Raw genomic sequence first — 27433 nt, 5'->3', positions numbered from 1 at the left:
AATTAGTTTATATTTGAAATTAAAAAAAAAACATGTTATCAAGTGGTAAGTTATAAAATTATTTTTAAGATTTCTCGTTCACTTAAAATTAGTTATTTTTCTATAATTTTCATCATAATTTTGATTATTTAAAATTTAAAATCATAATTTTGGCCTAAGGGCAGTTAAGCTTAAATATATACCTCTAAAAGCAACTAATACGCTCTATGTATATACTAGACGACAACAAAAAAAATTGAAAGAACAAAAATTATATTTTATAGTATATTTTTCGGTTTCATTTTAGTGGGCCATTAAAAAAATAAGGGCATACATTCAAGAACGTATTCAGTGGGATCTGAGCACTGTCCACTCCAAGCTTTAACAATTAATAAATTTATCTGATTGTCATATGGTTAAAAAACTCTTTGGTTATATAACACCAAATTTGATGAAAAAATAATAATTATACATCATAACATAAAAAATGGTAAAATTCTTTATTAAAATTTTTATTTAAGCCATATTTTATATTTATTGTACATTATTAGTATGACTTATTTTTAAACTATGAATTAATTATCTGTTCATTAAACAATATTTACAGTAGATTTCATATACATGAAAACGCCAAGTTTTCTTATTCAATCAAGTTGCACATGTTTTGAATTTATTGAAATAAATTCAACAGAGTCTAAAGAAAGATGTACTGGAAGTTGAGCAGCAAACAAATGAATATTTCTTATTGTTCTTCTAATTTTCCTTTTAGTCCATCCTCCTTCAATACTGTTATCAAAAATATCACTATCTTCTTCTTCAATAAATGATTCATCTTCCATGATATCCTCTTGATGTCTATGTAATTTATTATATTCTTGACAAAGCAAAATAAATATTGATTTAATGAAGTGACATATATTCCTTTGAACAAGTTCACATTGTCTAGTACAATTAAGCAAACACTGCTTAATATCAGCATTATTAAATGGGATTAGATTAGTTTCTGATGCTTTTTCCATTATAATAATAAAATGAACTTTTTTAGATTGATAAAAAAAGTTAAAAATTTGACGTAATAAATTAAATGTAGCGACAGGTCCAATAGAATTTATGGTGCAGATTTTTTTTTCATTTAATTCTTCTGCATATGCAAACACACGATCTTCATAAGAATTGTTAAATAAATTACGTTTCTCACCATTATCAACATTGTTAGTAATATCATAGTTATAAATAGCATCACTTAATAAATTATTCATGATTCCATATGCTGCTCTATCTGATGTCAAAATATAAAGTTTAAATGCTACTTCTGGTTTATTTTTTTCTAAAGACAATTCAAGTGTTTTATCTACAACTGCTTTTATAGTATTTAGATCAAAAACATCATTTAGTATACTATCATCTTTATTCGTATCAAGACTTCCAAACATCCAATTACAAACATTACCATCATACGATGTTGCTAAATCAGCGACACACTTATGAAATAAATTGTCGTTTTTAAAAGTTTTTAAATTTCTTAAGAAATAGTAATAATATGAGGCGAAATGAGGATAATTAGATTCAAATTCTGAACAAAATAATAATATTAGTCTAGCATAGTTCAAACGAACAAATTTTTGGTCAACATTTTCATTAGTCAAAAATGGAGCTTGTAAACATTGTGAAGTTGCTAGCAAATTTTTTTCATACAAAGCAATAGCTATATGAACTGCATGATTTGAAAACTTAGCATTTCGGAACAAAAAATCTATAGCACTTTCAAATTGTCCAATTAAAAATAAAAGCTCAAAATAAACATGAGGTTGTTCCATGTAAGGCTTACCATGGTCTAAAACATAACGCTGTAATGAACAATAGTCTAATCCATTAGAATCTTCCATATATTTACTCGCAAAGTGTTCAGTTAATAACATCCACAATTTATCTTCAATTGTTTTAGCTACTGCTTTTTTTTCTACGTTAGCTTCCACCATGCCTAATAATGAAAATATAGTTTTTCTAAATGCATTATCATAAACTGGTAGTGTTTTATAAAATTTATTCAATGTAACACCAACATTAGAACCTATTCTCTCAGTGAAATCAGCTTCTTTTAAATGAACAAAAACATTCAGAAGATCATTTAAGGCTAGACCTGATTTTTTAATAAAATAATAGGCAACATCTATTTTACCACACCTAATACTATAATAAAGTAATGGCCAAATAGTTTGTTCATCAACATGAAATTCAATTTGTTGATTAGCAACACGTCCTGTTTTCATAAACACATGATTACTTATTATAGAAGCAGTATACTCATTATCATTGGTAATATTTAAATGTTTTGTTTCTTTGACAAGGTAAGCCCAGTACTTATCTTCGAGGTAATTTTTTGCATTTTTAACAAGATTTCTTTGATTTTCTTCTGAAAATCGTTCTTTATAGGTTCCTATTGAATTTTCAAATGGATTTATATGGTACATATATTTAATAACATTCCATATATGAGCAATAGGAGCATCACCATTTTCACAAGATATAGTTTCCAAAAAAGATTCAATTAATTCTTTATCTATAGTATAATTTGTCTCTTTAGCTTTAATGTAATTTTTAACATCACTTATAAAAGGAAACATTTCAGACACTTCATTGTTATCAGAATTAATTGTGAAACAATGTTTTTTTTCTAAAAGTAAATTTTGTAGACAAAATAGCACATCATATGAATCCAGTGCAAACTCATTGTAGGCAATATCTTTTTTTATTTTTTGCCAATTTGAAGAAATATTTTGTAAACTTTTAACAATATCATTATTTTCTTTAATTTCTAAAACTTTAATGTAATCCTCAATATGCCTTCCCATTAATGATTCTACACTACTAGAATAATCCATGATTGGCTTTGGATCTCCTGAAGTGGTAACATTATCACGGTATGTACACAATTTTTTTAGAACACTAGAGTAGGAAGCAAGATCCAAACCACGATTAGCCAAAAACTCTTTAGCATACTGTTCGTCATTGTTTCCCAAAGGCCGTTTTAAAGTGTAATCTGCATTTCTACATAACTGACGTAATGACTTATGAATTTTAGACACTGGCTTTGTTCCATTACTATCCTTACATAATTTCTGACCTTGTAATAAGAGATCTTCTAGGTCTGTAGCTGGCATGGTTATCTACTGGAAATAATGTAAAAAATTATTATTGCAAAATTATTGGAATTTAAACAGATAAGATACATAATATACATTTTTTAATCTATAAAATCTCCTAATTATTCCGAGAAAAGCAGTTTGATACAATATTAACAATTGAATCAGTAATTATTGAATCCTAAAATACATAAAAAAAACAAAATAGTATCATTTTTCTTTGTAATCGTACATGAAATAATTACTTTTGGAAAAGTTTACTATTATAAGGTATTAAAAGCTTATCCATTGAATTTTTGAAAATTTAAAATATTAAATTGTTTAAATAACGAAAAATAATATATATTTATATATATATGATCATTTTGAACATGGTAATTAAATAATTGCTTAAGATAAACAAACCTGATTTATTTAATTGATACTATAAGAAAAAATCTAGTATAATACAAAATTTCAAAATGTATAAATGATGGTCAGTTTACTACGCCACATAGAATTGGTCACTTTTTTGAAAATAAAATAAATAAATAATGATGAATTTTTCAAAAAATAAAATCGGTTTCTTGATAATAACATACTTCAAATAATATTTAATCAAAATTGATAAGAAATCTGTTAATACTGCATTACTACTAATCACGAATTAATTTATGTTTTACTAATAATTAATAGTGTTACCAATGTTATGTCTGTTTTTTATCAATGAGACAACAATAAAAATGTTATTACTTTTTCTGCAAGATAACAATTTATTATAAGTTTCAAAATTAGTGGAATTTAACATAAAGAATTTGATATATTTATATATTAAAAATCGACAATAGTGTATAAGAATTATGAAGTTGTAATCAAGTAAATAATATTGTAATTCATTTACATTTAAATTCCTATATTAAGATCCAATACGATTGTTAAAAACTCATTTTATTGAATATTTGTTAAATTCAAGTGAATTATTAATACCGCAGATAAGATTATTTAAGGTAGTATTGCAGCATTAAAATTTCTATTTTATGTAATGTATGTACTATACATACCCAAAAACATTAGATATATAAAATATATAATTCTTATATTTATCAACAATAAGACTGCAAACGGTTAAACAATATATTTTTCTTGTACACAACATAATGAAAATCAAAGAAATATATTTATATCTAAGGGTGCACACAAAAATTTTCCTTTGAAATAGGCAAAATATCTTTTTAATATTTGGTTTCATTATTTGCTCAACAAACATGAAACCACAATATTTTGGAGGCTTCACCATAGGAGCAAAGCCAATTCAGTTACAAATTAGCTCTCCAAAAAATTGTATATTTACATGTATAGTGTGTTTTAGGCTAAAGAGAAAATACAATTAGCATCCTCTGAAAGTTATTCTAATAGACGCCTTTGGACTTCAGAAAAAAAATTGTAAACAAATTTAATAATTTAATGTATTATTAATGCTCTTAATCCAGGTATTCTTTTTACAATTTAATAAAAATAAAATTATTTTGTCTTTTAATAAAAAAGAAAAATTTCAAGACTTTATTATTGGATCAATTATGAAAATTGACCAAGCCAAAAATTATTTTGCTATAATTTTATCTTCCCTATAATAAGTAAAGTTTAATTTATGAAAATATTAATTCATTCATTTTCTTATGTGATGTCATGCTATCAAAACATGAATCTGTAACTGATTTTCCAATTGTGAGAAAAAATGTTCTTTCAAAAAATTATATTTTTAATGTAACTTTTCATGCACTACTTACAATCCTATTTATAACAAAACAAATCTAAAAAAATGTTGACAACATAGTAGGGTTATAAGATTATATCAGTGGGGGGTACAAATTTTAAATAGACATTTTAGTTTTTTCTCATTTTATTACTAACTAAAATGAAAAAAAAATTTATAATTCATAACAAAAATGTTAACACAATGGTATCAGTCATTTATATATAAAAAAAAAATGCACCTTAATTCTATAAGGTCATAATATGAACTCATAAATAAAATAAAATATTTTGAAATATGAATTATATAAAATAAAGTTTCTATATCCATCAAAAGACATTTTATCCTAGTCTGTAACAGCAGTGCCTGATGCTCACTATAAAGAATTCAAATCTCTGTAGCTTTACTTGCTTAGCTAGATCAGCTCATTTGGAATCACTATACCTTTCTTCAGAGAAAAACAAACTACCTGTCTCAGATTAAATAAGGTTCTTCTGTGGTGCGCACTGATTTTTAATCAAGGGTAATACCAGAATAATTTTTTGAAGCATTTTTTTATTAATCAATATTTTCTATATGATATTTTACCAAAATAAACCTATTTTAGGTTTATTACTATTGATGATCAGAAGTGCATTGCGTTGAAGCCTTAGTTGTCAAAAGAAGATATAGTATTTTATAACTATATTGACTATTTACATTTATCATTTGTATAAAATAAAAATTAAGTAAAAACATTATAAATTATACTAATAGTGAACAATAAAATTAAATTATAAATATCATAAATTATTTTGGTAAATACATCAGTCTTAATTTTTATTGGTAAGAGTCTTTAATAGGTCTAATAGAAGCGACAGATAAATAGATGTGTAATAAAAAGGAATGATAATTAATGAATATTAAATGAGCAAGTTTTTAAAAATGTTGAATATTATAAACTATTTTTGATAATTGTATTAACTTGATAGTCCATGGATTGTTAGAGTAAATAAATTTATAAAAATGTAGATATGAAATTATATTAATATTTTTAAGATTACTTAATGTCAACTTGCCTATTCATTTTAATTAAAACTTCATCCCCCTATTATTACCACCCTTTTTGATTTTTTTAAAATATGCCTTCTAATTATTTAAAAAATTAAGTTAGAAATAATAAAATGTTTCTAACTTATTTCATTAATATTTTCTATTGTTTGTTCTTGTTCTGTAGACATTGAATCATTATCAACTTGCAAGTCTGCAGGGTTATTAAATTCTTGATAGGTATTACCCCTGGAATATAAAATAATGAAATTATAACATAAAAATCATTTGACAGTTAATTATAGTCATAATAAATTAATCAGTATCTTAAGATCAGATAAATTAATGAATAAAATTTCTACATACAAGTGCACTAACTATTCATATATTGTTAAAAAGGATTGGCTGTTAGAGCATAAAAATAAAAATAAAACAACTCAAAATTAATTTTCTATTAACTCACAAATCTCACATACAATTTATACATTCATAATTAAGATAAATATTAAATATAGGATAACAACAAAAATTAAAATTAAAAATACATTAAATAATCAATAATACACATACATAATATGTGTTACACATCTACATACTTTTTAAAATTAATTAAATAATAACAAATGTCACAGAATTGTTACAAAAAGGTATAGTAAAACATTATGGTAACTTCAAAAAAATTTTAGGTACAACCCTTGAGATCATAAACTTTTGAGCTTCTGTGGCTGAAAATGTTAAAATATAAAACTTTTTATTGGGGTGTATATTATATTTACAGTTATACCAGCATATTCTATTAATTCGAGTATATGCAAGAAATTTCTATTGCTGATTGATAATAGCCTTTTTCTTAAAAAGCAGTTGATAGCTACGATAGAGTAAACATGCAATTAAGCTGTGACATGCAATAACTGACCAAATAAATTTACTTCTTACCTGTAGAATACATAATGTTGCAGGAAGAATAAAATATCAAAAAATACAGATAAAAGGCCGAGACCAAATTTCGTTGGATCTCCAAATATTGAAGCCCAGTCATCTGAAATGATAAATTAGTTACAACAAAAATTAAAATACATATATTAGACAATTACTATAATTATATGCATTTATAATCATTTGCATAATACTGAGAGTTCCTCCAGTAAAATCTAAAAATATGTTACCAATACTCCAACCAATAGTGCTTTGTCTTTTGTAATTCATTATAGCCTGAAAGAATACATATATTTTTAAACAAATTTGTTATTAAAAAAATAAGTTTTAGGAAAGTAATGAAAAATATATATTGAGTTTTATGAAAAGGTCTTTTTTTTACATTATTGCATGGTATGAATCAATAAATATTTATACAATATATGAAACAAATTATTTTTAATACATATATTAATTTCTTACTTGTGGAATGTATTTTATAAGAGTAATTGACAACTTGATATAAGAGCAATAGTAAAGAAAATCTAACCAGGTAATTTTCTGCAAGTAAATAACTATTGATAGTCCAATTATAACTATACTATAAAAGAACATAATTAATTTTGCAGTATAGGAAACTTGTTGACTGCCTCTCTAAATAAAATGAACCAGAATTATTAATATAATAGTTTGTTAGATTACTTCACTAGTTTACTATTGAAAAATTAATACCAAAATAAAAAAATTTACTTAAAAAACATGATAATATAATTTCATGCCCAATAATATTTTATTGGATTCAAAAAAAATTTAAATAGTAAACTAGCTGATTATATCTTAACAATAAATTTTTTAAGTTAGAACTATTATTTAAATAATTTCAAATTTTTATACCATAGACATTAATGACAATTATACTCATTACATGAATTATAAGATGAGATAAAACCAAAACAAAAACTATTGATGCCGTAAACTCAAATACAAGCAATAAATAATACAAAAATAATTTATTATAAAAAAAATCATCATTAAAAAGCAGATTTTTAGGTTTTTAAAAATTTTAAAACATGTCTCATACTTTAAACTTTTAAAATATTACCTTAAAAATTAATAAAATATATTCAAAAATTTAAAAATATTCAAATGTTTTTTTCAAAATATATTTTTAAGTTCAAATTATTTAATTAAATGTTAACATATTTTAAATCATGTTTGCCTGTATAGAAGTTACTAAAATTTTTATATCTTAGCGGTGGAAGAGTAAAGACAAGAAATATCTAATGATAAAAATAATGGCTTTAAACTGTTAATAATTTTTTTAACACTGTTCCAAAAGTTGTTATAGACCATTTTTCTTATTTTAGATATTACCTAATAATTAAACTAGTTAATTGTGTATATTTTCATTTAAGAAATAATATTAATACCCTTTAAGACATAAGGGATGAAAATAAATAATATTTAATATTGAATAGAGATACTTATATGATTAACAAAAGCAAAAAAATAAATTTACAAAAAATAATTTATTTAAGAGAAATTAAGTATCTAGTATAAAAAAAAATCACTCTGTATGTGATTTATAATCAAATTTTTACTAATTTTTTTATTAAATCTGGTTCAAATACTCGGTTATTGAATGTTATCATTAAGTTTAGAAAAACTAAGTCTCTTTGCAGCAAAAATATTCAAATTTGAGTAATAATTTTATAATATAAATTATTTTTAAAACAATAACAAAATAATAGGGTAAATGTTTTCACACCAAAATAATGAGAAGAAAAAGAAAAGAATGCAATAAAATTTTTTTCTTAACTTAATGATTAAAAAATCTTTGACAAATTTTAACTCTTGTTAATCTGTATAATATCATTATAAATGTATAAAAACATAAAAATCCGTTAAAATTGTAATTATAACATTCATAGAAAAAAAATAATTTTTAGTCTTTCAAATTACAATAGTTATGAAAATCAACAAATTAGTATTTTTCAAACCTCATAGCAAAAACATTGAATCACAGTAACTAAAGTGGCAAATACAGCATGAACAGAAAAAAATATATCATTTAATTGAACAGGGTTATGACCTCGAGGATTTCTTTCTAAATATTCATTCTATAAAAATAAAAGTATTAAAAATTTAGAGCAGTAACAAAGAAAAAAATTACAATATTTACATCAACTTCCGGTATCCACAATCCTATGTTGAACATAGAATAAAGAATAAATCCAATCAAGTTCAGTGATATAAAATCAAAATTCAAACCAACAACGCTAAAAAATTAAAAATTAAAACAGTACTATTGACATTATTATAAACTCCACTATTACCTTTTTCTAGTCCAATTTTCATATATTTGAGGATAAAAGGATATAGACCAAGCAGTAAAATAAATCCAACCCACAATAACACTAATCAATGCAAATTCTTTGGAATGCTGTACTGTTACTCTCACAAAAGCATCATTAGTGCTGAAAAATAATAACAATTAGTTAATTTTTTTTTTTAAAGTTTTAATTTGTTTTACAATAATTAAACAATTGTTTAATTTTTACTGAATAATTAACAAAAAAATTAACCTTTTCCACTTTAAACAAAAACAATACTTCATAATAAAAGTATTATAGATTATATATCATATATTCTTATTATAGATATATCATATCTATTGCGATTGATTATGATAAACAATATCATAGTATAATAATTATTTAATCTAAATAACTAAATAAATGTTTTTAGATTATGTTAATCTAAAATTAAAAATAAAATAAAATTTATTATATAATATTATTTAGATTATATAACTTGCATTAATAGAAATAAAAAAAACTCTATAGTTTAATCAGTGGTGCAACTAGTGGAAAGTAGAGTTCTCAAATTAATTCAAGGTTTTTAAATTTTGACTTGAATCTATGAAGGACTCTGTGCAAAACCAACTTTTTTTTTAACCAGATTTTTTTTTTATTTTTCATTAAGATAAAAATGATAAATACACTGTGTAAAATAAATATACTTATAATAAATAATATTAAAAATGTTAAGAATACATGTTAAAAGTTTATAGTTATTTTAGATTTCAGAAAATTTATTTAAAATTGGAGTTTTGTTAAATTTGCAACGCAAAAATAAGTTGCATTTAATTTTTGATGTCTGTCACTTCTTGTGCTTTACTCCTACTGAACTGACTCAACTATGAGTCAAAATAATCTGAAACACATCTAGTTAAATACATTATACTCAAAAAATTAAAAAAAAAACCTTCAATTTGTTTTATAAACAAAAATATCTAAAAATTTGATACAATAAAGACTGTGAATTTTTTTTGATTATATATTCAAAATTTAAAACTTATGTATCTTTTTGTAGAAAAATTAGCTTTAATTCAAATTTTTATGGGTAATATTTTAGTACCAGAATAACTTGAACATATTAAAAAATTGGTAATCAATTCTACGTCCTTCTAACTTATAATTAAATCTTTTAAAATGTACTTTATGATTAAAAATAAAAAAATTGTAAAAAGGTCATTTTATAAAAAAATTAGTTTCATTAATTTTTAAAAATATTTCAAAAAATTAGGATGAATATGACAAGATAGATTTTTGCATCAAAATTTTATATTCATTATTGTCAGTTATCAATCTATTATCTTGTTCTAACAATGCAGGTCCCCACTATGCTACAAACCAAATGATGTGTTTTCTGTTATAATATCAAAATTTAAAGAAATATTTGCTTGGTAGCATCTTATAGTTTAGTTGCACTACTGAGTTTAGTGTAATATAATCAAATTTATTCACTTATTAATGCATTTTTTACTATTAAGGCCATCTTAATTAATTGATTAATAATTTTTTAAATTATCATAGCAAAGTTAGAATAAAAAATAATAAAAATAGTATAAATTACTTTATATTTTTAGAAAATGATTCTACTGTAAGTTCATCATGACCAGCATTATGTGCAAATAATTCAATGGCCCATTTTTGATAGTTTGATGAATTTTTCACTATCAGACCACTTGCATTAGTTGTTAATATATCAGGATGGTTTGTACTTAATGTTAACAAAGCATCTTCCGGAGCGTCTTCACTAAATAATATGAAAATAAATATTTTAACTGCAGTTCTTTTATCAATTTAATAGAAATGAAAACAATAGAGAACTCAAGTTTTAAGAACAAAATATTAACTTTTTTTATTCCTCAATAAACATTTACTTGAAAAAAACTAATCATAGATTATTTTCATTTCAAAATATTTTGGTAAACATTTAAACTGACTTCATAATAGCTTTACTTAAGTGCAATATATATATATTTGTTGTACAAAAAAATTCCTAATAAAATAAAATTCTATAAATAACATTAAAGGAAAACAAATTGATCAGTTTTATTTACTAATAAGTTTCAAAATAAATAATATGTATGAAAATTTTAAAATCACTGTAAAAAATCAATCATCCATATTCTATGACATAAATTTTAGAGTATTTTATTCATTGGATGTAAAACTACACATAAAGATATAAGTATAGTTATTTTAAAGATTTTACCAAACACATTAAGCTATTAATGAAATTAATAAAAAAAATAAATATCTTCATGTATTCTTTTAGATATCTACTTACATAAAATATAATGTAAGTTTAGCTGTTTCATTGACCAATAGAGTAAGATCTTTGGTATTAAAATATAAATTTGCATGTATTTGTGATACTCCAACTAAAAAAAAATAGTAATAAACAATGAATTCTTAAATAATTCAAATAAGTTATAGCCACTTAACATCAGTTCATCTACTTACATAATATTAAAAAACTAATACTTTGCACAATGGTCTTCATACTGTCCTAATTTGACAACTGTATATCTAATGTTGAGTATCTAGAAATAACAAAGCAAATAATGCTGTTTTTAATTTTTACATAAATGTTAAAACATAAATCTACAGATGACACTAAATTAATAAAAAATGACAATGATTTACACAAGTGTTACTTACTAACAATTTAAATTATCGAAAATACATAATTAATTACCATTGGATCATATTAGTAAATATATGATATTGTATAGTCATTATATTGACAGTTTTCAAAGAATACTGATTTTAAATGTCATATGCAACTATTTGTTTGAGTTATCTTCTTGTGAAAATAAAAAATCATCAAAAAGAATACTTTACTGATACAAAACTGCATAATACTATTTCAATTAGACAACAAAAATCAATAAATTCCAATTATCTCTTTACAGTTTAATAACACATAATTAATTTATAATTTAATATCAATAAAAATTACTAAAGTTTAAATTTTTATGAACAACTATTATTTTCAAATTATTATCAATATACTTATCAGATAAATTGAATATGAGATAACAAAATGCTAACTCATGGTTGGCAATAATAAATGATTTGTAGCTTAAAGTTTTTTGTTTAACACTAGGTCATTACTAAGAATTAATTGTAAAATTATTAATTACTGCAAATACTTCTCTGGAATTATACTACATTATTTATTGTTATAAGGATTATGGTATGTCAGTATTAAGTTATTCATTTGTCTATATAGAAGTATTCATGAAGTCTACCATTTCTTAGCAGGGCCAACGGAAAGGCGAAGATACCAATGCACCTGCCTAAGGTTTTCAAAGTCATAATATGCCCAAATAAAAAACAAAGAAGACCTCATTAATTAAAATAAAATGTAAAAAGGGCTCTGCTAAAACGTTTTTGCATTGGGTCCCACAATATCCAACGCCAGCACTGTCTCTTATTATACCTTAGTTAAAATTTTCTAAGATATTTAAGATCAAAAATAAAATATTTACTATACGCCAATAACCTATGATTATTTTCAAATTACTTTTATTTTTAAGAGATTGTCGTACACAAACTAATAAATCAATAGCGGATTTTCAACATTATTCTGGGGGGGGCCTAAAGAATTATATTATTTTGGAATACGTATTTGTGTCTTAACCTACATATTAAATAATGTAAGAATTTTTGTGTCTAGGAAACATCATAGGATCCCCCCTGTAAGTCCTCCACTGTTGTAAAATGTATTTTACACAATAACCGCAAGTTATAACATAATTGCAGTGAGTAATTAAAAATTAAATTTTATAAAATTGCTTAATAAAGTTTATAAGGATCAAAAAATAAATCTTCAATTCAATAATGGTCTCAACATTGAGAAAAATTTTGAAGGAAGTGGTTATAACCCTTAACCTTCATGATTGCTCTAGTACTTCAGTGTTTCACCAATAGACAAACATTATATTTATAACTAGGTGTGATTAATAAATAAACTATCATATTCTTTAATAAATTATAAAGGAACTTTAATTAAATATAATTTTAAAACAATAGAATTTCCAAAACACTGTCAAAAATCCGACTTGTATACAAAGGCGCGCATTAAAACATTTGGTGACCCCTGGCCTATTTATTTTTTTAGGCGCCCCTTGAGTAAAAAAAAAGTTATACTTAGTAAAATCACGACCACGGTACATATTTTTTCAATTATGAGTAAAACATAACAATTGCAATTTTTAAGTGACAACGCTTTACTTAATATCAAGATATCATTGCATTTCGTAAAATTTGCCGACGGTGGCTAATTTTTATGCTACCCCAGTGCGGATCAGCTTATATAGAACCGCATACAATCTCAATTTTGAATTTTTTTTCTATAATTTTAAAAGTTATTTAAATAAGACCAAGGTACAACACTCTCTTCTAATTTTCACGATTCAACTAAAAGGGTCAGAAGAGCTAATCCCTTTCAAGAATAAGCTATTAAAAATTTAACAAAATCTAGTATCTTTTTTTTTAAAAAAAGTTAATTTTAGTTGCTATTAGAGAAATATTTTAAGATTGATAAAAAATGTTTAAGCATTTTCTAACTATTTTTTTATTAGGAACTGAGTATTTATAAATATGGACTAAAAAATTTCCTTATAAAATTAATTAATGAAAGTATAAACGCTAAAAAACATGCATAGGTTTAAGCGATTACATAAATTGAACATGTTTTTTAACGTTGATACTTTTAGGAGATAATTTTACAAATAAGTTTTTACAGAAAACAGTTATAAGTATTTTAGTCCCAACACCCTTTAGTTGCATTTGAGATAACTACATAAGGTGAAATAGGTGTACACAACTATGTCAGATTTTAAAAGATTGACAAAATGCAAACAAATGTTATAGACAGGTCCAATCTTCATAAAACGGCCTTATGAATTCCAGATAACTCAAAAAATGTTTGTAAATCTCTTTTAACCGTAGATTTCAAATTACAATTAAAAACGAAAATTTTGCCTATTTTGTAAATAAACTTTGAAGACTGATTATTGTCTACGCATAAAAATGAATTGGCCTCAACAGCTATTGAGTATGTTAGACTAATTCAATAAATTTTTAAGCAAACGCACTACTAAAATATGTATACTCGTAGTATAATTTAATGAATGCGCGCGCAAAAAAATGTAAAATGTATTCTAGTTGTTTTTATTTAAAAATAATTAAAAAAGTACATAGACAACAATTATGGCAAGCTTTTTTTCGCGTAACTGAGAAATTTAGTTATATGCATAATTATATACTTATGTATTAATTTATAAATATATAAAAACTATTGACGAATTAATGAGAATTTTAATTATGTATCCGGTAACCTTGATTTGTATGGTTAATTCCAAACATTAATGTACTTAGATACAAGAGCTAATGAAAATAACTCAGTGATTACTTTAATTGTATATAATAGGTGTCTAAATTTGAAAAATGTATGATGTAGTGCAAAGATGATAAAAAGACATTTTATTATTAATATACAATTTATACGTATTACGTATAAAATTAAAATTTAAATAACGTCCTTGCAATGATTATTTTAACCATTTTGAGGACATGTCCTCTTCGTCCGAATCCGAGTATGGGTATTTCCTTCTCAAAATTGTACGCTAGATTATCCATAACTTGTTTGGGTAACTACTTTATTATCTTTAAATTCTTAGTGATTTAATGTCAAAAAAACTTGATAAAGACATAGTAACTTAATTATTTTATTTTTTTGGCTTTATAGTTTTTGTTTTTTAATGGACAGTCGTTTGTATTTCATTGCGTTTATCCTAGGGGTACTTGTATGGCTGCTTTTATACTTTTTGTTAATAGTCATAAACAAATATTATTCCACGAGTTAATATAGACAGGTACGGCAGGTTTAAACCTAACATTTTTTAAGTGCACTCAAATGATAGAATTTAATCAATTGTCATTGTATAGATGAATACGATTGCTCTATTTACTCGGCCAACGATTTATTCCTCGTCGTAACATAAAAAGTTCAATAGTACAATGGTATAATTACCTGATTGTTTCTTACGCTGTAAAGAGTTTGGCGGCGACACCCTCTCAGAAGATGAACAGCCTACATACGTACACAGCAATACTCTCCAAAACCAGTCGGTATATTATTGTCGCATTTAAACTGTCAAGACGGCAGTGGTGACGGGCAAACTACAGAAAGATCACAGCACAGAGCAAAAGTAAAGGTCATTAAATTTTCAAGACGAACAAGAGAAGTTTAACGATTTGCCTTGGCTGGTACCTAAATTAATTAATTTTAATACAATTATCGGTTTTGTTACTGAGACAGAACAAAGTTGCTGATGCGTTCGCCGATAAATTTAAGATGATCGGCTAGTGAACAAACTCGATTATAATATTACACAAATTCACCACTCTAAATTAAACTGTACTTGATTATTTCAATATTTCATCGGCTGATTGAAAGTGCATAGTGGTTGTATATATTATTACAATTGTTCCAGTAAGTACTTGAAGTTGTAAGTATATAAACACGCACTTATATTTAACGTTAATGTACAGCTACGATTATGAAAATAACGGAACGCGCAACGACAGTATCCATCCGAGTTGTTATCACAATATCATAACACTGTTCAGTGCACTATCGGAATCATCCGCGTCGGCCTCGAGGGGGCCGCCGTTGTGTCACCTATCTTACAAGTGGTTTCAGCTGACTCTCCCTCCTTTACAACTCCACTTTCGAGGCTACTTATCGTTCAAATTTGTCTCCACAACATTTCTGACCACTTATAACTAATTAGTATTGTTTATATTTTTAATTTTCTTATTTTTACATACTAACGTTGTAAAAAGTTCAAACAATTACAAAATTCGTAAAATAATAAAAATGTTCATTATTGTAACCAATAAACTTAGTATTCAACAAGTAAATATTACAAACAGTAATTTTACCATACAATAAACTACAGTTGAATAATAATTTTATAGTTTAAAATAATAAAAGTTTTTTTTACGAAATTCTGATATCATTTGAATAATATATCATTGCAATAACTATTATTATATAGAAAATTGTAATGTAAGTACTAAATCAAAATAAAAATTTAGTCCAAAGCCATATTTTTACAAATTTTTTAATAGACATTGCACCTATCTTTATACAGTTTTTCAAAAAAATAAATGTGGAATTCAAAAAATAAAAACTTATATGAATTTTTTTTTAAATATTTGTACATGAAACATGTAACTAGATTTTATAATTATATAGAAAAATAAGCTCTTATTAAGATGCTAATAAAAAAAAAGTTTGATCGTTCATAAATATAATACTAACACGCGTGATTTCCGGACTACCACTGTTTTTATTTAGCTAAATAGAAAATAAAAAAACTGAAACACTTATAGTTAACAATAAAAATTAATATTTAATCTTATTATTATTTAGTGTGATTAATAGTATCAGTTAACTTTGTTGATAACTGAATTTAGTGTAAAAAGATTAGTCTGTGTAATAATTAACTTATTCATTATCTTGTTATAGAAATACTACTCGATAAATTAAAACCCATTGGTAAAAAACACATTATTAATATCGATTATTCTAAAAATTATTAATTAGGAAAATAGTTTTATTTTTTTTTAATTTAACTTAACATCATAAGTTAAAAAAAAATGATTGACCTGTACTGTCTAAATTTCCAATAAAAAAAGACTAATAGTTTCATTAATTGTGAAGTAATATAAAAATTTATTTTGACCGAATATCACCATTTGATACGTTAAATTATAGTGAATTGAACTCAAAAGATTTTGGCTAATCAAAAATCCAACCCTAATTTTAATAATTACTGAGATTCAGTAATTGTTCATTCAAGAAATGTAATATCTCTTCTTACACATATGTACTTTTTGAAGATCGAATTGAAATGGTCACAAGCTTTGTATAAACGGTTTGCGTCAAACAGTCTATACATAATTAATTATGTGGTTGTAAGTTAAAAACGCTATAAATAGTCTTATAATTATTATACAAGCTACCATAATTTAATACAATTGTTAAAAAATCAACTTATTATACATAAAATATAAAATAAACTAAAGTAATTACCTGTTAGTTCTCAGTAATCAAAGGACAAAGTTTCTCTTATTTTATTTAGTGCACTAATGATAAGTATTTTTTACAAATGTATTTTTAAATAAGTTACAAACAACATTAAAAAGATTAGTACGCCTTAATTTCTCTTGAGTTCACAAAAAAGTTTTTTGCAAAATTTTACTGGTAAAAATATAATATGATATTATGTTATTATGATTAGAGTGCTGTGGGCTTTTGAATTTTCCCGGAAGCATTCCAATGTCATTAAATGTTTCGAGGTAAAAACATTTAATAAACTTGAATAATGCAAATAAAAGTTATAAAAAAATACTATTAATAAATTTTATTTTTCAAAAATTATTATTTCATTAATTTATTATTTTTAATATCAAGTATCCAAACATGGTTTGAGATTCGATGGTTAAGCTTATCTAGTTAATTTAGTCTATCTATTAAATTTTACAGGGTCTCAGCTTGACATTTATTCCTAGGAGGAATTTTCGGTATTAAAATAATTTAATTAATTAATTGAAAATGAGCCATATATTAACAAAAAAAAAAAAAAATTCATAATTTCTAAGGAGATTTATAATACTAAAAACCCTTACTGGCACTTAATACGCTAAGTATATTGTGCATATTTACGCTGTTAAAAATATATTTAACATTTGAAAAAACTCATGTCCGTTATTTCTTCTTTAAATTAATCGAAGATCATTTTCCCTTCAACATAATGATTCGAAATATTTACGTTAAATTTAATGGCGATTAAGAGTCACCGTTGGAATAGTTTCGATTAGCGTTTACCTCCATTAGTTTAACACGCAGTTATAGTATCTATTGTAAAACACTGAAGGTAAACGAACGGCTTTTGACATCAGAGCTAATATGGTTATAATTTAACGCGTTAATTATAATAGAAAAACGGTCGCTGTAACGGTATTAACAAAACATTTAATTGAATCTCGTCAAACATTTACATAGTAATTTGACCGGGTTCAACACGAAATATTTCATTGTAAATAATATTATTTACAATTTAATCGTCAATGACCGACATTCGACGATGTCAACGAATCTATATGCACAGTACTTATGCGCAACAAATATAATAACTACAGGTATAATTTTGATGTTTTTCGTATCATTGGGTTTTTTGTCAATGGCATAAATATTTCTGTAACTTCAATGTAATTTAATCGTTTGTTTTTTATAGTGGTTACATCATATTGTTAGCGCAGATAAGACAACAAATGAAATTAATCGATCAGTAACGTACTTTTGTCCTCTTCAAAGGGGTTGCATATAAGTCTTACCTCAAGGAGATAATATTTCTTCCTTTAAACTACTTCGGCTACTAGACATACGGATGAAATAATAATTATCAATAAGTTTTTTTAAAATCCACCTTACAATGTTCTACGCCGTTCCATTTGTCATGTTCTAAATTATGAATTTAGTGTATTCGAACAAATTGTAATACTTCCATATTTGTTTTTTAAAACAAATGACAGACGATTGGCAAAACTATTTCGAACCAGTCATTACTAAAGTTAACGCGCATAAACGTATACATTTAGACTTTCAAGCGACAGAAAATTATGCTTATAATTGTTCTTTTAGTTAACAATAGTTGACTAAAAAAAAAAAAACGATTATAAGAATTGTTTAGTTACTAAACAATACAGCCGAACAAGATAGTTTTCTTAGTCAGTTAAATTATTTAAGCATCAGTTATTATAAAATTCAAACAAAGTTTTTTTTTTTTTGAATGTTGTAAAATATATATTAATATAATAATGAAAAATTGGTTGAATTACTATTGACAGCAAATAAGTAATGACTGCAGTAGTTGCTATTATAAAAATTTGTCGGATATTATGCTCGAGGTGCTCATAATTATTAGTCACTATGCGTTAATTTAACTAATGTCAAAATGAACAAAAATAGTATTGAATTTACTTAATAATCTTACTTGATAATGTGTGTTAAATTATTAGTATCCACTAAATAACAATTGCAAGTATACACTATCAATAATAGGGTCAGTTTCGGTTAATAATTATACTTCAATGACACCTGTAAAACTTCAAGAAAAAATTATAATTTAAAGTCGGCGGTATCTTTGGCATTTTATGTTGAATAGTTACTACATATTCATGAACTACGAAGCATGTGGTCGATGATGCGTAATAATAATAGCAACCAAACATACAATACGTACACTTTGGTCGTAACAAAGTAAACTTTATTAACTGTGTCTAAAAATCGCGGTATTATTGAGGTTATGCAACCTTTGTGGAAGGTCAACAGTAAGGTATGAGCAGCATATTATTTAGGCCATCTTGACATACTGACTAGGACGACATTAATATTTATACTGATGAACAAAATGTATACAACTAAAATATTATACTTTTTATTAATTTAGCTACAAGAAATATGAAAACGATTTACAAATACAATGATGATGATAATAATAATTATTCATAATAATCTACTTTCCAATAGTTATTTTTGGCAGATGGGTTTGTTCATAAAAAAAATTAGAATACAATATAACGATCAACAAAGTACAAAAAAAAAAAAAAAAATTACACATGTAACCAACTGTTAATATCTGTAACTATATATTGCATTTCTTATTTATACATCTTCATTTTTTCATTTGTGTTTTTTGTATTAGTTTCATGCATGATTTCAAATTATAATTAAAATTTTCTTTTATATTAAAATACAGTATCGTAAAATTTAAACGTATGCAGAAGGTAAAACATTTATAAATAATATTGTTTGGCTTTTAAAAATACAATTATTATACCTCTTAAAAGCGCTGTGATATTTCAAATAATATTATTGTTTTAACGAATATTAAAAGTATAGAAAAATTAAAACAAATATACTGAAAACGGATAGGGGACAACGTGAAGAAAAAAATAAAATAAAATAAAACACGAAGGGAACAGAAGTACATCTGTGATTTATCTGATAGCATTCCAAACGATATGACATGGCAAATATGTTTTCGTCACTTTTAAATTTGTGTTTAATCATAGCTATCAGTCGGATTTTTTTAGAATAGCGTTATAATAATTATGAAATTTTTATTATAAAGAGCAGAAACAGTGCAGTTGAGTTAAGATTGAAATTGATACTATTTTGTACTTTCAAATAGATAAAAAAATTCTAACAACAAACTAATCAAGGCACCTAATTTTCAACTTAATTCTTATAAAATGATGAAATAAACTGTACAAAAAAAAAAAAAATAATATAATGGTCAACAATAATTTTATGCCAACTAAATCTAAGTTGTACGCCAATTTTCCTTAATCACTAATTACGTTATAGTCTATAAAATTAATTAAATCGATTAATATAATATTATAATCCGGTCTAACAAATCATTCTTTGTAAAAATAAAACCCTAAATTAAATTGCTTTGTGTTTCCAAAAGTAAAGAACAGTTATTTAAAACTAAAGAAAAATAATCACAAGTTCATTGCGAAATTTGTACAATTAGATTACTCTCAGCCGTCAACAGCTATCCTCAAATTATACATAATGTAAAATAACTAATTATTTAATTTTTTATAAATACGTAACACTATTATCACAATCCATCGGTTTTCCCTTCGAAAAAATACGCATTCCCATAAAATCACATAACTATTTTACTGTAATATGTTTAGTTGTTAAAAAGCTTTAGATAGATATTGAATAACAATACTATGAGTGTTATTAGTTTTACCAGTTCGATGGTTATCTAACCGAAAACTATGTAACAAAAAAAGCACGTGAAAAGAATTTGTAACACATACTCGCACGTTTTTATGCTGATAAAAAAGACATTTAAAATTATCAACTTTTGTTTTTTACGATTTCAACAAATAACCTTATGAAGTAAATAATAAATTTTAATTGTTCGATACTTATAGTATTATTTTTATCTTAAAAGGTTTAATTATTGCAACGCTATTTTGTCAAAACTAATTTAAGGAATATTAATTTTTATTGCTGTTTATAATCTGTTTTTTGATAATTGTTTGGCAAGTAGAGCGGTATGCATTTTATTGAAGGGAGACAGCGATTAACTTAAAAAATGTATTGCTAGTTGTTTTTTTCATTATTATTATTAAGAATGCACGATAAAAATACTGCTATGTGACAGTGTCAACACTAAACATATTTGTATAGTTCAACATTTAGTAATCAATAATATTTTAAGTATTCGTTATATTTATTAACTACAAAAATAATTTATTGCCTGCATTTCGATTACACGTTTGCTTAAAAAATGTTCGATAAAAATTCATTTCCTTAAGGTAAACCACAATCAACCCAGTTTCCTCATTAAAATGAAATCGTTTTAACATTAGATGCCGTATGCGTCCTCTATGGTTTTGACGTTATAAAAAATAAGATTTTAATCTTGTAGAGATAACGTGTGAAAATTTTAACATGTTTTCCGCAAAATCGTTGCTCATTTCCTTTTAAATTTGTCGTTTTCCTTTTTAAAATGTGTTTTTTTGTCAAATGTTTACCGGGTTCCTTTTAACAATTTATCATGATTTTAGCGGAACAAAAATCGACGTGTTATTATGTTGTAAAACATATTGGACGCAACGAGCAAATAATGTACAAAAAATAATAATAATAATAATAAATAATAAGGCAATCAGTCTTATGGAAAACACCGACGTGTACAGAACAATGTACACACGGATAACGCCAAATCCTTACAATCAATTATAATACTTTTTTTGTCGATCATTTATCAACTTAAAATGCTGAATTAGGTTTCCCTAATTCAGAGTGTTAAGGGCTAATAAAAAACATGTACACGCTAGTTGTTGAAGTATCGTCGAATTAACTATAAGTAGTAGTGGCGTTCTCCGGTGTTTCTAAATCATCTGATGACCAATAGCTGCAAGCCGATCAGCAAACCGACCGCTGTCACTGTTATCACTGTCAAGGCAGTACTTCGCATACCTTCGGATTGGTTGACCTCGCTGCACGGTGTTTCTCCTAAAAAATAAATGACATTGTAAACAATAGGCGATTGCTCGATATTTCGTGTTGCAATAATGAAATATTTTTACTTGCATCATCACCAAACTTACCGGTAGCAGACAACGAGATGTTAAAAGACAACACCAGTCCTGGTTTTTCTGTCAGATTATCATTGCCGGTCGATTTGCAATTATCAGAGTATATGTTCACTTGTACCTTGTCCGGAGGCTGCTTGACGTACGACACGCAGTAAAACTTTCTCCAACCGGCTGCTGTCGGGAAGTCGCTGCTGATGATTTGATACACAGTATTGTTGTCCTTCCAACTGCCGTGGCATTTGTATGCTGAAAACATAGGCCACCTTGATTAGAACTTTTTACATGCAAATACATTTTCAATTAGTCACAAACAACAATTTTTATCCGAGCGCAAGGTAAAACTACATAAATTATTATCGAGTATCCGTATATTGTCGTTATTACGTTTATTTTTTATTTTATTCATTAAAACTTTCAAAATAATAAAATTTCCTGAATAATTATTATTTTACGACCCTTATAAATGCATTATAATGATTTTATGAAATAGTAAAACCGTAACGAAATAGTTTCTTAAAAACGAAAACATGCAATTAAATACAAAACAATAAAGGAATGTTCAACTTTGCGAACAATTATTTACAATAATTCATCAAAGTTGCCATGAATAGAATCAAACGATATGAAAATTTAAAAATATATTGAACTTGTAATTATATTTTTATTATAAATTAAAAATATTCTATAGTTTTATTTAATTTAACTTCATAGGTATAAATATGTGTTAATTTATATTTGTAATAGTTATTTATCCCAAAAATGTAATATAATCGTTATAGTTACTAATGTCAGTAGGACATTATTTTCATTTATTTCCGCCATTGGAAAGGACTCTACACATGATATTCGCTGTTATATGTATATATTGTTTTATCATAAATACTTAATGTATGTTTTATAAAGATTGTATATTTTTATCTTAAAAAAAAAAACTTCGTGGATGTCAAAAACGTAAACATTTCTTGAGATTCGTTGTAAAAAGTCCAAAAATTTATATTGGATGTATAGTTTTTCATAAACATATAAAAGGTTATTTTGATTCGGAAACTAAGCCCGCAATACCAGCAATATGAGAAGACAAATCTAAGCATTTGTACGGGTTCTCGTAGATAAATGATATTAAAAAAGGTCATTTGGTAGTTTGTTAATTGGGTTTATGTCTTGCGTATACAGGACGATTTATTAGGTATACTACCTACTATTATTTTCGTTATATAATGACTTTCATAAAAATATAAATAAAAAAATTAAATTTATTTCATTGTGAATGTTTGTTGTAAGAAATTAATAATTGTAAATATTATTCCTAAGGATAGATTTTAGGGGTAATTTTCAAAAGTTAAATGAGAACTTATTATTATTATTATTATTTTAATTGTAAATGAAATTTAATACATAATGGTTATCGACTAGTCAACATTTTTTTTAGATCATTTTTTTTTGTGAAAAATTGTACTGGTAGCCATGTAATGAAAAAGGTATTTCACAAATATTAAGAGAAATCAATCGGAATTTAAAAATATTACTGAATCTAACTAATCCTATTTTAACAACTATATGTTTTTTTAAATTGATAATTAATGACAGTATAAGTATCAACTGGCATACAATTTCGGCTAACGAGCCAAAATAGGAAAATATAAACTTTTGTTCTATAGGTTATTTTTAAGCTGAGAATTTTATATTGGTGTTAAAAACATAAATGTTTCCAATAATTAACAAAAATTGCACAAGAGATATTTCAACCTTACTTTCTGTAAAGGCGGCTAGTGGTGTATTATAAGTTTCTCAATTGTGGTGGCAGAGGGGAGTTTATCAAAACAATTTAAATGATTTTTTTCCCTAAAATATTGATTTACCACTGTTAATGAGTACGCCTTAGCTCTATAAGTCCCTTCTGGATATACCACTGATTACAACTTCTTCATAGAACCACTATTAGATTATTACATTAATACATTATTAGATAATACATTTTTATTGTTTAAGTGTAGCTTTTATATTTCTAGAGTAAATTAAGCTGTTTGACAATGAAAGAAAAAATATTGACTAATGAATTTTTTTTTAAAATAAATGCATAAGTTTTTATTTTACATAATATACATTTATTATGATAGCAAAACATATAAGAACCAGTACTATATTCTTTGAAATAAAATCTGCTAAATATTCTAAGAAAAAAATGAATTTACAATTACCACATTTTTTTACATTTATCCCACTTGACATTATAATCATACAGGTTTATCATAAATCATTCGGTTACTCTCAAAGTAAATACAATATTGCAAAAAAAATTTTATATCTTTTAGTTACAAATGGCTTTTGATTTATCAGCTTATAATCTTAATATAATATGAATTTTTTTATCTATGAAAACATTAAACAAGCCAAAAAATATGATATCAGCGTTGATAATATAATGTGTTTTCATTAACTACATGAGTTTTCGTGGCTTTTGAGTCAGTTAATATTATTACTATTTTTAATTAAGGTTTGTGACAAATATACTACAAATTATTTTAAATGTATTATGTTATTGTTGTACACGATTAAAACATTATTAGTAAGAGCTATTTCTGTGATATTAAAAAGTAATACGGATTATACAATAAACATTGATCATATATTATTTAAAATATTAATTTAAGTCTAAAAAATATTTAAATCAAAAAGCCACAAAATTGCTAAAAATTGTAGAAATTTATTACGCGATCGATGTTATCACCTAGTCGATTGTCACAATTTACCAGATTATACAAGTTTAATAGTGAATCTTTTAATAGGTCAAGTTCACACTTAATTATATTATTCTTATTTTTAAACAATTCTATTATCTTCCTTATATTAAGTTATTGGTAAATATTTACGTTTTAAATTAGTTTTATGGTTTTAATGAATCGATCAATTTAAATTTTAGTGGTAATTTTTCAAATAATCATAAGACTATGTGACCTATTCATAAATAGGGATATATTTTCTATTTATTTTTTTTGACATTTAGTAATCCTATAAATATTTTATGGCAAAACGAGTGAAATAAAATAAATTAGTCGCAAGATGTCTGTTAAAAATACATGTTCAAAATCATGTTACATCTTCAAGAATTTTAGATATTACATATAATTGCTATAAAGTATTTACTTGCAATTGTTTCTGGTCATACATTAGTTATGCCTAATTTGTTGTATAGTCATTGTGAGGCACATGCCAAAGTTTCTTAGTAAATGATGAGTTGTTTTTTTTTCTCGAAAATATGCCTAATTTATGTTTTTTGACTCTGCATGTTTGTCCCACATATTTATAAGTACCTATTGAGTCACATTCAATTTAAGAAAACAATCAATGATTTACCATGTTAGCAATTTACGTACAATTGTGTAGTGTTAACTCAACTAAGATAACATTAAAATTTTGTAAACGGTAGTGTATAACATTAATGTATTAAAACGTAATATTTAGATTTTCCTATGGATAGAATATAATAAAAAAAAATATATTTTATTTAAAGTTATAAATTTCAATTGAATGGATAAATTAAAATTAGACAAACGTTTTCAGATTTTTTAAGTGTTTAATTATTGGAGAAAAAATAATGTTTTGTAAGTTTAACATAAACAATTTTAAGAAAAATGTTTTTTTCTTTATACATAATATTCTGCAGTACTGAACATTAGAAAAAAATGAATACCTAGAGATATATTTAAAATTATTGTTGACGAGTAAAACAATCATAAAGATAATATACAAATATAAAAAAAATTTTTTGCTACGCATATCGTCACATAATACTTCGCATTTTCACACATAATTAGATACTTGCACACTTTGTTAAAATTAATGAGCACAAGTAAAATGTTTTAGTAATGTAGAGAGAATATATTATATTTATGAGTACTCAATTTTTAAAATAGATAAAATAGTAAATTAAGTACTCATTATCAATGTCTTTATGTAGAACTTAAAAAAAAAAATATTGATCTTAATTCATAATTAAGTATTAGTATTATATTAGTATGTGTTAAAATTAGTGTTAAATAACGAACACTTATCATCAAAGAACTAAGAGTAGTTGACCAAACTAATGAAAAACTTAATTATCGAAGGGTACAAGTGGAAAATAAAATAATTATTTTCATTAATTAATTAATTAATGTAATAATTCTATTTAATAAATAACATTTTAGCATAATTTGATTTTTAAACATAAAACTTTCATTTTTTCGTTTGAAAAATATTGGTTCTCTTATTAAAGTATTAAATTGATAAATAAAATATCTAAAATTATGTGTTATAAATCAATTGATTTTAACATTTAATAACAATTTTCGATCGTGGTCGAATATTATCTAAAATACAAAATATTTGAAAAAAATACGTCTTCAAAATAAGCTGCTTACAATGGTATGTAGTATTTATTTTTCAGTAGAATAAATGCAAAAAATAAAAATTAAACGTTGAAAATTACGTAGTTTGTGGATTTTCCATAATATGCAAATTGTAAATTTTGTAAGTTCTATAAGTGTCGTTAAAATTATTTTTTTATCATCAAATTTTCACCAGACGTTTTAATTGCCTAAAGGTAAGTACTATGTAAATTTGAAAAAAATTCGTTCAGTCACTTTTGTGTAATGAGATGATAAAGTTTGCTATTTACAGCAAACCACGCGTGTTCAAGATCGTAAAACGATACAAAAAAATGTATAAATCGATTCAAATATAATATGGTTTAAAAGAACATAACTAAAAGTTTCTGAAAAGAAAAAAAAATTTTTATTAAAATATTTTTTGACCTTCAAATTTTGCTATCAAAATACTGCGAAATTTAAAAAATTCAAATCAAAATTTTAATGTTAAAAAAAATTCAAAATTCATAACCTTAAGAATGAAATTGAAGTACTATTTAATACAAGTAAAACAGTGCTCGTTCCGCAACGATAGCTTATTTGGATGTGAAGTTATAGGCTCTAGAACATAAGGTGTTTTTTCATGTTTTTAATTATAAAAATCTGGTAAAAAAAAGTTTTTTTATAACAACTTAATATTTTAAAAATATAGTTTAAAAAAATGAT

The 27433-nt window shown here is 24.6% G+C and overlaps 3 protein-coding genes and 1 long non-coding RNA gene across 12 annotated transcripts in view; 1 reads left to right on the top strand and 3 right to left on the bottom strand.

Annotated features, from left to right (window-relative positions):
* Positions 1-61: 61 nt before the first annotated feature.
* LOC126908711 (uncharacterized) lies at positions 62-887 on the top strand. The gene is made up of 2 exons (XR_007704819.1): positions 62-469; positions 587-887. It is a non-coding gene; the product is annotated as an uncharacterized LOC126908711 (long non-coding RNA).
* LOC126908688 (nuclear pore complex protein Nup93-like) lies at positions 456-3725 on the bottom strand. 3 transcript variants are annotated; one of them, XM_050690984.1, is made up of 2 exons: positions 3528-3725; positions 456-3149 (listed from the first exon to the last, which is right to left on the bottom strand). In XM_050690984.1, the coding sequence occupies exon 2, from the start codon at positions 3138-3140 to the stop codon at positions 624-626; it is 2517 nt and encodes an 838-aa protein (XP_050546941.1). In that variant the 5' UTR covers positions 3141-3149; positions 3528-3725; the 3' UTR covers positions 456-623. The 3 variants fall into 3 exon arrangements, with proteins under 3 accessions (XP_050546941.1, XP_050546942.1, XP_050546943.1); XM_050690985.1 differs by having other exon boundaries at positions 456-3146; XM_050690986.1 differs by lacking the exon at positions 3528-3725 and adding an exon at positions 3219-3281 and having other exon boundaries at positions 456-3146.
* LOC126908698 (cystinosin homolog) lies at positions 3272-15489 on the bottom strand. 4 transcript variants are annotated; one of them, XM_050691001.1, is made up of 12 exons: positions 15193-15489; positions 11613-11692; positions 11437-11530; positions 10717-10899; positions 9135-9275; positions 8981-9077; positions 8799-8918; positions 7282-7452; positions 6978-7095; positions 6820-6922; positions 6029-6132; positions 3272-3303 (listed from the first exon to the last, which is right to left on the bottom strand). In XM_050691001.1, the coding sequence occupies exons 2-12, from the start codon at positions 11650-11652 to the stop codon at positions 3287-3289; spliced, it is 1188 nt and encodes a 395-aa protein (XP_050546958.1). In that variant the 5' UTR covers positions 11653-11692; positions 15193-15489; the 3' UTR covers positions 3272-3286. The 4 variants fall into 4 exon arrangements, with proteins under 4 accessions (XP_050546958.1, XP_050546959.1, XP_050546961.1 ...); XM_050691002.1 differs by lacking the exons at positions 3272-3303; positions 6029-6132 and adding exons at positions 6321-6608; positions 6668-6751; XM_050691004.1 differs by lacking the exons at positions 3272-3303; positions 6029-6132 and adding an exon at positions 6321-6608.
* Positions 15490-19645: 4156 nt separating this feature from the next.
* The window catches only part of LOC126908689 (uncharacterized), a 107484-nt gene continuing 99696 nt past the window's right edge, over positions 19646-27433 (bottom strand). For all 4 annotated transcript variants that reach the window (XM_050690989.1, XM_050690988.1, XM_050690987.1 and 1 more), the window contains 2 exons: positions 22374-22607; positions 19646-22278 (listed from right to left, as the gene is read on the bottom strand). In XM_050690989.1, coding sequence (XP_050546946.1) covers positions 22160-22278; positions 22374-22607 — 353 coding nt within the window. In that variant the 3' untranslated portion in view covers positions 19646-22159. The remainder of the gene's footprint in view (positions 22279-22373; positions 22608-27433) is intronic.

Source organism: Daktulosphaira vitifoliae, unplaced genomic scaffold (genome assembly GCF_025091365.1).
Source record: "Daktulosphaira vitifoliae isolate Bord-2020 unplaced genomic scaffold, ASM2509136v1 Scaffold_5, whole genome shotgun sequence".
Lineage (NCBI taxonomy): Eukaryota > Metazoa > Arthropoda > Insecta > Hemiptera > Phylloxeridae > Daktulosphaira > Daktulosphaira vitifoliae.
Note: the sequence above shows the minus strand (reverse complement) of the source record. Positions and strands in the feature narration are given on the sequence as shown.